The sequence below is a fragment of the Pelmatolapia mariae genome, linkage group LG3_W (assembly GCF_036321145.2).
Source record: "Pelmatolapia mariae isolate MD_Pm_ZW linkage group LG3_W, Pm_UMD_F_2, whole genome shotgun sequence".
Lineage (NCBI taxonomy): Eukaryota > Metazoa > Chordata > Actinopteri > Cichliformes > Cichlidae > Pelmatolapia > Pelmatolapia mariae.
In genome coordinates this window covers 7,014,816-7,027,778 of record NC_086229.1, presented here as the reverse complement: position 1 = coordinate 7,027,778, position 12,963 = coordinate 7,014,816, and the positions used below count along the sequence as shown (strand labels likewise).

Genomic DNA, 12,963 nt, shown 5'->3' with positions numbered 1-12,963 from the left:
ATCTTCCCCACTGAAAACTGTTATTCAGGTTGCCCTAACAAACCCAGTTAGCAGCTCTACCTTTGAAAGGTTATTTAGAGTCTTGAGTCAGCTCCATACCTGGCTGAGAAGGACCATGGGTCAAAGCAGACTCCAGCACCTGGCTGTGATGTCAACTGAGAAAGAGATGCTTGAGAGACTTGACCACCAAAATGTGATCGACAGATTTGCCAACCTCAAGGTGAGGCGACATAGGTTAAAAGAAAAGAAAAAATCTGCAGAGCCATAGTAGCATCTGCAGTAAAGATCTTTTCATACATTGTACCATGGGCCAAGGTGTCTCCATTTTTCTAATCTTTTAATAATATTTTGTACATTTCAAGGACTCTTCTATTTTTGGAGTGTATTTCTTTTGTATCTGCATTATATTATACATACACATTTGAAGTGTATCTCTGTCCAAAAATGCACTGAGTTTACTTTTTACTCACTGTGAGCACCATTATTTTCCCACAGTAATTAAGGTTAGGATATGTATTTTTTTATTCCAATCCATTCTTCTTTGGCAGTAGTCGACTTTAGCAGCATTTAAATAACCTTTATCAGATTTGATGGTTTTGTTACACACTTTTCAAAAGTGTTTTGCTTTTCTTTCACAAATGTGGGGGTTGTCTTAAAATGTACAAAACAGTGATGTCATGTTTCGTGACGAGGACCCAGGCAGAGAGAGACTTGATGAATTTAAGAATCTTATAATTTAATAAAGAAATTTGCAGACTTGCACAGAGAGGGTAAAATTATGATGACTGATAATGGAGATGAAGTCAACAGACGATGAGGACAGGGTGGAACAGGGGTTTAAATGCACCATGGAGACATTCAGAGGGAACTCGGGACAACTGGAGACATTTAAGGATGCAGGGACTGACAGAGACAGGGAAGAAGTCTCATCGTGACGAGTAAAGTTTACCTTGCCTGGATGGGCAGGTCTCTGGGTGCTCAGCACCCCCAAAGCTCTGATCCTAGAATCGCCCCTGGTTCTGTATGTAGAAAAAGAAACACGATGAACCATGTGTGAAATAAATAAAGAAATGAAATGAAAGAACAACCTGATTCTGCTCAAATTCACCAATCAGAGCTACTGCCTCTGTCTGCTTCCTTAGGCTGGGTACTTGTATGTATTTCGGTCCATATTAGAAAAGCTGCTAAAATTATAAAACTTTGCAGAATTGTAATAAATGATCAATATAAATTACAGGTCTGTGATAGTGTATAAATTTGTATTGAAAAAAAAAATGTTGACCAAGGTGGGATTGAACCGACGACCTTTGAGCTGCAGAGCCGTGTCATTGCCGATTGCGCCACCTGGCAAGCGGGCGGGCGGCTGAAAGACACACATTTGGGCAGTCAGAAAATAGATCGCGGTGAGCGGCGAAAAGCGCCGTTTTTTGGAGTTACAAAACGTCGTGTAACTCAAAAACTAGGAGGGCTAGCAGCATAATTCTTGTACTGGGTGAATCAGCGGACTTTGGTGTATTTTGACTGTGATTTCCATAGCTATTTGTACCTCCGTCGCGGAGATATGACAAGAGAAGAAACGGCTTCATTTTCAGAGTGTGAGAACTGAGAGGAGGACAGATTTCCACCCCTCAAACAAACGTAATTTATGGCTCAACGGTAAGATGAATGAAAAAACTGCTTCCACTGTGAGTGTCAGGAGTGTCTGAAGATATATTGGCACAAGCCTCAAGTCCTAACTTTGCTTTGTTAAGGAGATATGGCGATTTTAAAATGCCTCCCGTTACAGAATTTCAGCTGTGAATTTCAAAACCTCCCCAAGCAAGTTTTAGCAGAATTGTGGAAGTTTTCCATTCATTTCAATGGGACAAATTAAAGGAAAAAAGTGTAATATTTTAAAAAGTATAATAGTAATAAACACCAAAAATCATAGCAGGAATTAGCAGAAAGAGCAGAACAGTTTAGAGTTTGAACTGAGAAAATCGGCTGAAAACTGAGGGAGTAGTTAAGTGCCAAAAAAACTGGAAGCAACCAGAATAAAGTAGACTAGAAAATTTGCATTTCCTGCGAAAATGCTGTGTGGATGCCTTATCGCTGAAGCTGTCTGCTGAAAAGCTGAAAAAGATGAAAAGTTGCAAGGTGGTGAAAAAAAAAATGTTGCCATGAGCAGGAGTCGAACCTGGCCCTCTTGGGCTGAAGGTAGCTACTCATCTCACTGACCCAAACTCATTCTCACAGAGAGGAGGTGGACAGATTGACAATTCTGCTGAAATTAGCAGAAGCTGCTGTGAATTGTGCTGATAAGAGGTGAAAAGGCTGAAAATTTTGCAGAAAAGAGGTGACTCAGCAGAATTTCTGCAGAAAAGAGGGAAAGAAGCAGAAACTTGCGCTGAAAAGAGATGAATCAGCAGAGTTTCTGCTGAAAAGAGTTGCAAAAAGTTGTATGGTGGTGAAAAAAAAAATGCCACCCTGAATAGGATTAGAAACTGGTCCTCCTGGTCTCAAGGCAGCTATTGATTTCCCTGAGATATAGTCATTCTTACAAAGAAGAGGTGAAGAGATGGACAATTCTGCTGAAATGAGCAGAAGCTGCTGAGAATTGTGCTGATAAAAGGTGAAAAGGCTGAAAATTGTTCAGAAAAGAGGTGAATCAGCAGAATTTCTGCAGAAAAGAGGCAAAGAAGCATGAAAATGATTCAATAACTTGCTGCTAATACACAACATTTCATCATATTTCCTCATAACCCTCTTTTGTCTGACCATTTGATCCCATTTGAATTTGCAATAAAGGATCCACAGAGTTTGGTGACAATAATGACAGTAGATGTTTGTGTGAAAGTGCTGGAAGCAAATGAGTGTGTGATGTTCTTGCACTTTGTAGACGGTCCCTGAGCACTGGTCTCACAGCCAGCTGCACATTGAGACCAGTGTTGTTAGTCCAGGTCAGAAGATGACTTGTTGGAATGAAAATGAGCTTGTAGTTTGTCTGCTTTAATGATGTGACTGGAAAAAGGTGTTGAACTTCAAATATGTCCATTTCTTTCACACTTCACCTTTAAAAGTGAAGCCATGTGGTTCCTGGAAGGAAAAACACGACTTTTTCAAGTCTCTTTCATGTTTTTATGAGAAATGTACAACTTTAACATTCAGAGTTTTTTCTCTTGTTTTGTTTGTTTGAAACTGCTTCCTGTTGGTTTCAGCTGTTTGGAGTTTCCATTTTCAAAACTACTACATTCTGAACCTTCTTCAGCTCTGAACAGATGATGAAAAACTGAACGATTTCAAGCTCACACTTTGTCTAATAAACTTACATCTTTCATTCTTTATACAGATTGAGGGACTGTGGTTTGTCAGAGATCAGCTGTGATTATCTGGCAGCAGCGCTGAAGTCCAACCCCTCGTATCCCAGAGTGCTGGACCTGAGTGGAACCTACAACAACCTGCAGGATTCAGGAGTGAAGCAGCTGTGTGTTCTTCTAGAGAATCCACGATGTCGATTTGAAACTCTGAGGTCAGTCACCATGTTTTAGTTGTGCTGAGATGAATATGATGTGAAAGTTGTCCTGACACTGTGGATCAGTAGGCCCACAGACCTCTATACAGGAAGTCTTGTTTGGCTTTTTGTAGAACTTCTGATCCCTGATCCTCTGAGTCTTTCTCAGTACATAATGCAGAGTTCTGAGCTGATATGGATGAGCGGACTCAGGCAGCCTGACAGATTTGATGTCCATGTCTTCCCTGCTTGTCCTGATACACATAAACATGAGTATCCTTGCAGGTCAGATCTTATCAGTCACACCTGTTAGTGCAGCTCTCCTCTAGATTGTAGTGCTTGTTAAACTAGGATGATTTTAGGAGCCTGGACCGCAGACTCCAAGGGAATTTATGACTTGGAAAGACTAAACCAACATATTAGAGGTGTTTGCACTAACATAGATAAATACTCAGATTTACATCTTTATTGTCTCACAAAGGGTTAAAAAGTGAATGTACACAGAGAGGGGTGGTGAGATAGGTACTTTCAGCACTGTAGATGTGTTCCAGCTCAGTGTTCATGGAAATAATCCGGAGAGCAGGATTCCTTGATGAATGTCATATCTTCTTAAAGTTATAATCCACAGGGAAAACTGTAAAACTGTCCATCTGATATCTAGTCAACCAATCAGGTGTTTACATGCCCTTCACTGATCTTCAGTCCCACCTTATTATCACCCCCCTCTCTGTTTTACATCTGAATTATCTTCACTTCACATTTCAGTCAGTTCAGATTTCATTAGCACGTTCACTTTAGCATAATCCATTCAAACATTTTTCTCTTTAAACTCTGTTTGTCAGTCCCAGTATATCCAGTACAATGCTCTTTTTCACTGAGTCACACACATTCAGAGATCAGAGTGTCCTGTGTGTGCTCTCATTCACTCACACTCACTCTCATATGGCTGTAGTCTGTTTGTACAGAGGCTAACCTCAAGAAATCACATGATAGGGTGGGGCTAGGTTTCACAGTGAGCACTCCGCAACCTTGGCTGATTGGCTGACATTTTCACACCTTGGTCGTGTGATTAGGTAGAGGATCAACAGGGGGGTTCATGACCCCCTTGGTGGACTCTCCCACAGGGCTTAAATCTGGGACTCTCCACCATTTGACCCTAGAAATAAAGAAGCTTCTTGGATGAGAGGTGAAACGTCTTCAAGAAACTTAAAGAAGTCCAGATGCCTTTTTTTCTAAGCTCTTTAGATGACTGCGAACCTTCACAGACACCTCATCAGTGGGACTCTCAGAGCTACCAGCCCTTTCCTAAAATCTCAAAGCTCTTCATTGAAATCAATGATATCAAAGCTGGAATCAAATGAGTCCAAGTCTGATTCAGCATCACATTCATCTTTTGTCCTTGTTCTGCATCCCAACCATGGACTTCATTCCTTTCCAAGCCAGCCTTGAGTGTCCTTTATTCAACTTATGTTCTGCTTTACTTTTAGACCTGATTTTAGCTGCTTTATCTTTCTTTCAACAAGTTTCTGTGCCTCGATCTTTTTCTTCTCTCCCTTAATAACAAGACAGTTTCTTCTGACTGAGAACATGTTTGAGTGATTCACTAATCCAGGGCTGATTTTTGGGGAAAATACTTCCTGTTTTCAAAGTAATCCCCATTTTTCTCTGAAAGAAATGTAAGTAGAAATAAATGATCTAAGTGAGAACACGAGCCTTTAAAAAGGCTCTTGTGAGGCTGCTGCCAGTGGTCAAACCCTCCAACAAAGCTCTGTAAGTACATATGCGATCATACCTTTACTTTTTAAATGTTTATTCTAGTTAACACAAATCAGGTGGGAACAACTCAAATAAAATATCAAAAATATAAGTGATCATTAGTGCTCACTTTGTTCAATACTGAATAAATTGCAGCAGAAATTGTCCACATTTCTGAAATATTTCTGGGTGTAACTGTTACCAAAGTGCAATTTAGACCTGACCTGTGGTTGTTGTCTAAGTGATAATCATCAATTCTACTAAAACAAATACAAAATAAAGAAATTTGACACATTGTGTTGATACCAAAAGCACACTGAACAATTCAGTGTTGTTTTACTGCTGTTCTCTCTCCATTTCTTCTCCTCTGATTCTCTTCACGTGTTGCTCTGCATCAGAGCTCAGTTTCCTGAAAAAAACAAGATTAAATATTGCTAAATATAATAGTATCTCATTACACTTCAACATAAGTGTTATTTTTGTAATTGTCTATCTGTTATTTTTCAGACTGAGTCACTGTGACCTGTCAGAGAGAAGCTGTGAAACTCTGGCCTCAGGTCTCAGCTCTCAGACCTCTAATCTGAGACAGCTGGACCTGAGTAACATTAACCTGAAGGATTCAGACGTGAAGCTTCTGTCTGAAGGACTGAAGAGTCCACACTGTACACTGGAAACTCTCAGGTGAGATCCAGCATTTTTCTTTCATCAACTGTCAGAATCACATGATTAGTTTGTTACCAGGCCTCTGGACCTCAGGACATGTTGAGGAGCTAATTTAGCCATTTAAATCAGCTGTGTTGGTTCGAGGACACATCTAAAACCTGCAGGGACACCGGCCCTCGTGGACTGAGATTGCCCAACCCTGAGCTAACTGCTGGGACTGCGTCTTTCTAGCCAGAGCATCAGACACTCAGACTGGTTTTCTTTGTGGATGATGATGTATTCTCACACTGATCCTTCATGCTGATGCTGCCATCCACCCACTGCTCCTGGATTCCTCATCATCATCTCCATCAGCCCTCACAATACTCCACCTTCATCAGCTTCATGTTCAGGAGCCTGGATGGACAGTAATTCTTTCCATGGGTTATGGTGGGACATTGAGAGCTGAAGTCAAACAGAAGTGAGGTTCATTTCTATTTAGTCTTGTGATGTGCAGCTTTGTTCAGAGCATTAAGGCCCAGCAAAGATTACTGAGGTCACAGAGTCACTGATGAAACCTGTGTGCTTATAGAAACTGAAACCAGATGAACCAGAATAGAAGGACATTAAAATGAAGTGTCAGCTGCACACAGGCAAAGCTATTCAGTTGTTGGTGTTAGTTATTTAAATGGAGGATGGAGTCAGACTTTAAGCTGCTGGACTAATTCACTATATCCTGTTCTCCTCATAGAACCTGGATACGGTTAAGGTTCATTTTAAGGAGAGAGAGAAGGAAAATCGAAATAACACACTTATCCTGTCAGGTGGAGTCAAACAATGATTTTTAATGAACACACGCAGCATGGGGAGATGTACACAGCAACATCAGCTGTAGATCTCCGCCCAAAAATACACAAGACAATCGTCTTATACCATCGGGGTTTAACGCCCCCTCTTGCGTTAACAAATACAATACATGGATACGTCAACTCAAAACCACAAACGTTCGGTTAACTTTGAACAAAGTTTAAAAGAACATTGTCTCTATCTCCACGGCAGGTGCTTCCTGTTGAACTTCCCACTTTCGCTTCTGGCTGAGACAGACAGGCAGACGCAAGTCCTCGAACAAACTGTCACTTACGCAAGCACAAAATGCAGGCACAGCAAAATATGTCTGAACTCTTCCCTAGACATGAGTCTACCGACTATGTGTGTGTGTGTGTCTGTCTTGACCTCACTAACTAAACTTATGACCTCTCACCAAACAGAAGCCACCTCATATGTGTAATAATCTTGACTTATATATAAAATGTATTAAACAACTGTTTCAATCAAGAACCTCTACTAAAAGCTTAATCAAAAGATATAGATGCATAAAAGATATTACAAAATAACTTAAAATAACTTGCACTCTGCTTTCGGTTTCACTTCTGCAAAAAGCATGCCCTGCAAACATGTAATTTCCTGTCTTATTTTGGCACAGAGTATACTTTCTTTCACAATGCAGTCTGCATATAAACATTTAAGATTATAGATTCAACTCAACAGTTTAACGTGGTTCTTACTGGACCTGTAAAAAAGGCTACTATGATACCAGTATGTTTGAACATCTGAATGCAATATCAAAACTGTTATTAATGAAATGGTAATGATGGTTATAAAAAAAATAGCAGCAAATAATAGCAGCAAAATATCCCTATACCCTACAATACACAGACTCACCTGTGACACAGTGACACACAGTGTGCGCTACACACACATTAGAAAGTGGATCAGTCACACTTGTACAATCATTTGAAGTGCTGGGAAACCATGAACACTTTGAATCACCATTAATGGCTTTGTTACAGCAACATTCAATCATGAGTTCAAAAGTAGTGTATTGTGTCCTTATTTTAATATTACTGCAGTATGAGAAGTGCAACATTCAAAGTGCCGACACAAATCAGGTGCTTTCTAACAGCAGTGTTCCCTTTAACACAGCAGCAGTTCAATTCATATTTCTGTCAGTCTGAGCTGAAACATGAATCTAATCAAATCAAATATCAAATCAAAGTTCTTTGCCTCTGCCAGGACGTCAACATTTGAACTAGTTTTTTACAAAGTTCCCCTCAGAGTCCAGAGCCACCATCATAACATTATAACAGGCACCTTTGATCACCAGCAAGTGAACATTTATAAATGTGTGTTTTCAGAACAGGAACCAGCAGAACTATTTTTCTGTTATCAGGCAGCAGCACAAACACTCATCAGCTCATTTACTGTGCAGGACTTTGAGTGTGTGAAGTGTGTGTTTGTGCTGGATTTCCTTTGGAGAATCTCAGTCAGAAACAAGACAAAGAAAAACTCTTTCAATAGTCCAGGTTGAGTTGACAACATGAACTGTATTTATCTTCCTCTGACTTGACATTTTCTTCCTCCTCTGCACCGAGCCAGCTGCTAAGACACACAAGCTCATTCACATTTTCTGATGATAAAGAAACTCTCTTCTTCTGTACAATATGAGCAGCAACAGAGAACCAGCTTTCACAGGTACAGATGTTGCAGCTGTGGCCAAGTACATGTGCTGCATGTTTGGAGCAGCACTCTAATGCACAGGCCTCTGTACTGATGGTGGGCTCTGCTCTGTATCCACCACACTGTTCTCAGCTGAGTCTTCCTCCTGTTCACACTCTGATGAAGCACCAATAGGGCCAACTTTTTGTCTGGTGGCTCGGATGTTGTTGCTTCCACAGGTGTCCCTCCAACAACCCTCTGTTCCTTCAGTAAGTTCAGTAAGATCTGGGTAAACACTTGAGCTCCTTGAATCTGGCTCCAGTGCAGCAGCAGTTTCACATATACAATGTTGGTATTTTGCTTGCTGTCTCCAGGTCTGTTCTGAATGTAGACTTGAATTTGACCACGTAGGCGGGGTCATCATCTGAGCTCTCCATCACCTGAGAGAGATGACAAAACACAGAATCACAGAGCATGAAACCAACTTTTCTCCTCCCAGAAGTTCAGTCACAGACCTGCAACAGAAACAAGAATCAAAGATTCAAATGACGCAGAGCATTCATGTACTTATATACACAAACATGTCCTCTACATATTCATGCTGTATTTACACACATATAGAGGCTGTCTGTCTCCAGTGTTGGGGAGTAACGGAATACATGTACCACCGTTACGTATTTAAAATACAAAATATGAGTAACTGTATTCCGTTACAGTTACCGTTTAAAAAGATGGTATTTAGAATACAGTTACTTTGTTGAAATAAATGGATTACACGGCGGTACTTTCCTGCTTCATATTGTGGTGGGTCAGGATTGTTTGGGTTTGTTTGACAGCTGTTCTGTTATCCCAGGCGGCAGCGTTACGGTTGCCATGGTTACAGGGCGACGCTCTCTCTCTCTCTGCGTGTTTCCTGGGTGAGAGAGCGCCTTTTTGTTGTTGTTGTTGTGCTAAGCTAATAGGCAGAATGCTACAGGCATAGCTCTAAAGAATGTAGCATCATGGGCAGTGTAGTCCATGCTGCAGGGAGAATGGACTGCCATACCCGTTATGTGTCTGTGAGCGAGGGGGGAGAGAAAGGAAAAGTCGGAGCTGTCACGGAGCAAAAACGGGAGCTGGAAGAATGTAAATATAATAATAACCACTGCAGCCAAGAAGAGTGCCTGACGAGCCCAGTTGTAAGTAAGCTATTAAGACTCGACTGTACACCGTGTTCGCTTTTTCCTCCGAAACCATAAGTTCCGTTGGAGCAGCCTTTCAACGCCTCTCTCTGTCTCCTGCAAGCAAAGTTGACCCAGACAACAAAGTAAAGTCATTTTCGGCTACGAGCCCGACACGGAACGGTATTAGCCAGAGGTCCCTTTACTACGGTTCGGAGCCGCGGACCTTCAGTAATAGTAATAAATCACACAGCAATAGTACATTCACGTAGTTGTCATTGAGTAACGTAACGGAATACGTTACAGAATACATTTTGGGGCATGTAATCTGTAATCTGTAGTGAAATACATTTTAAAAGTAACCTTCCCAACACTGTTTGTCTCTCACACACAGACAGGACACTGAGAAATACATCATGTTAAATACATCATATTAAATATACCCGCAGGGTTCCAGCTGTGCACGTTGTCCCTGTTAGCTGTGATTGCCATGGCAACCTTGGTGTTGTGCGCGATGCAGGGACGTGTTCAAAGGCAGACGTCTGGCAGCAGCATCATATTTGATGCACTATCTGTACTGAGTGTGCTGACTTTATTTCAAATGTCCCACTGCTGTGCAACATGAATCACACGTTCTGCACGTTTCTGTAACTCCCAGGTAACCATGGTTACCCAGCCACGCCCAGTAGTCTCCAGAGAGACCAACAGCTGGTCCACGTTGTAGCGCCGTGGCTTTCGTAGCCTCTCTTTTTTCTACAGCTCATGTATTCTTCTTGTGATGGTGCGTCTTGAGGCTCATACATGTCGTCATTTGTTGATCCTTAGAACGTTCCTCAGACCGACTTCTTCAACAACACTAATCGGCCTGCAGTTTGTAGCTACTCACTTCACTGTGGCGTTTGTTAGCTTGTCTTTCTTTGGTTTATCTAGACTCCTCCCACAAGCTGATCCAACGTAGTCTGCACAAGCCTCCCACCACTGTTTGTTTGGGTGGTTTGTTTGCTGCCATTGTTACGGCCCTAGCAGGGCCTCATCCTGAAGGTGCCTGTGTGGGTGTGTCCTACAATCTCCCATCTGCCTGAGGTGCCACCTTCTTTCTTTTGTGCAGCTGACTCTCGTCAGTAATTAAGAGTATTTAAGCACAGGGAAAGGTGAGCTCTGGGCCAGAGTGCCATTAGTGTGGTTGCAGCTAGTGAGCTGTGTGTTTGTAGCTAGTGAGCTGAGTGTTTTGGCTGTGTTTGCAGTGAGCTGCATGTCCGTGTTTGCAGCTAGTGAGCTGCTCTTTCTTTTTGGCTTACGTTTTACTTTATTGATCAACGCCTGAGTTTTGTTTGTTTGCTTAAATGGTGATAGCGGCTTGTCCGTCTCTTTTAGATAGTTTTAATACAAACTTTAATAAAGCTATTTGATTTAACTAGTTTGACTCCTTGACTCCTTTTTCTGACCCGGACACTTTTTGTTACTTCCCCTCACCGCCTAGACCCCTCTGGGGGAACGTCACACCATCAACAGTGTGTAATGCATTTAAGTGATACTTCAGACATGAAGTACTCCAACGATAAAAAACTCAACCTTGCTTCCAGATAGCTTTACTTGTATCAACACTGCCTCCTGGAACAGTTTAAAATGAACATGTCCGTGTCAAAGATCTGTACCTGTCTCCATGTTTCTGTCCCCGCCCCTTTCTCCCTGTCCTGGGTCATGTGAGCGCTGCAGTAGTATTAGGCCCACCCTCAATGCTCTTATTGGTTGAGACGCATAATGACGCCCATTTCAAGCCAGCACTGGTCAACATCCCTCCTCTGACCCATGGCTTTATATTCAGAGCCAGTGAGCCCTTTCACAATAATCATGATTTTAAAAACTCTGATTAAAATAATTGCTGATGTTAATCAATTAATGAGTTAACATGATAATAAGAGGTTAACTTGCCTTAATAATTAGACTTTGATGACAAACTGATGTGATCTCCATGTTTCCTTTGTTGGACTGTTGGCGAGTGTACTGAGTAACATTTAGAGTTAAATATGTGTCAGTTCCAGTTTTAGAGCTCTAAAGTGCAGCTATTATGTTAGGCATATGTTAGGAATAGACAGTAACACTGAGGCCAAATCTTTATTTTACCACTCACTGCATTCTTGATGTTCATGAATTCAGCAGGTTCATGCTTGTCTGCAGCATTAATCTCATATTTCCATCTAAAGTGTTGAATTTGACTGTTTGATGTTCTTTATGATCTCTGGCACCAGTTCATCTGTAGGCTGAGCTCAGTCCATCCATTTAGTGAAATGATGTTTAAAGGTCTCCTTGTTCTGTGAGCGTGCACAGATTCTGAAGCAGAAAGCCTGGGTTAACAGAGAAATGATCATCACTGTGATGATGCTCATCATCTCTGACTGGGATTTGAGGTTTTTTCAAAGCAGCAAAGAAAGCCTGGCTATGTTGGACTGGGTCTCTCCTTAGTTTGTGTTTTGTTCTTGTCTCTCTGAGCTCGTCTCTTCTCTTTCCCCTCACCCTGCAACCAGTCATGGTAGATGCTCCTCCTTTAGCCTGTTTTCACTGGGAGGATCTTTGTGTCAAAGGGAGATCTTCCCACCATCACCAAGTGCTGCTCACAGTGGATTGTCTGATGGTTGGGGCTTTCTCTCTAATATTGGAGGCTGTTACCTTACTCTTTTAAACAGCTTGAGATTACTGTTGTTGTCTGTTGGGTATTGTCACTTATAAATAAAGTTACATTGAATAGATGTAAATGGACAGATGTTATTGTGACAAACAGAAAACGATTGTTGACAGATGGATTGTTGTTTTGTGTGTGTGCAGTCTGTCAGGCTGTCTGATCACAGAGGAAGGCTGCACTTCTCTGGCCTCAGCTCTGAGCTCCAACCCCTCCCATCTGAGAGAGCTGGACCTGAGCTACAATCATCCAGGAGACTCAGGAATGAAGCTGCTGTCGGCTGGACTGAAGGATCCAGGCTGGAGACTGGACATTCTCAGGTATGGAGAGAATGTCTGATAGAGGAGGAAGAGCCTGTGTCCTGTGTCTTTCACTCACTTGCTGTTTGTTTCCTGCAGATGAGACATGAAAAATCACACATGCAGGAATATTTTCAGGGACAAACACAATAGTCTAGCTGGATAGTACATGGAAATGGAAGCTTAAATAATGGCAAACTCTACATTCACAGCTGAATTCACAATAAATTTGTTCTCAAGTGCAAATTTTTCTGTTATTGTTCTCAAACAACAGAATGAGAATGAAATATTAGCTGTGTCCAAATTCATGGGCTGCATCCTCCTGAGGACCTGGCCTTCGCGGTCTACGTGGCCCGGGTCCTCAGAAGGTCGAGTAGGCCGGAAGTAAACAGCTGGGGAAATTGGACAGTCTAGCCTTCATATTAGCGTCACCGCTGTCTCAGT

General features: G+C 41.7%; 1 protein-coding gene across 1 annotated transcript in view; it reads left to right on the top strand.

Moving 5' to 3' along the window:
- LOC134624176 (protein NLRC3-like) overlaps nucleotides 1-12,963 on the top strand; it is a 305,899-nt gene that overhangs the window by 31,701 nt on the left and 261,235 nt on the right. Inside the window, exon 5 of the mRNA XM_063469162.1 lies at nucleotides 5,753-5,926. Within this exon, the coding sequence (XP_063325232.1) occupies nucleotides 5,753-5,926 (174 nt within the window). The remainder of the gene's footprint in view (nucleotides 1-5,752; nucleotides 5,927-12,963) is intronic.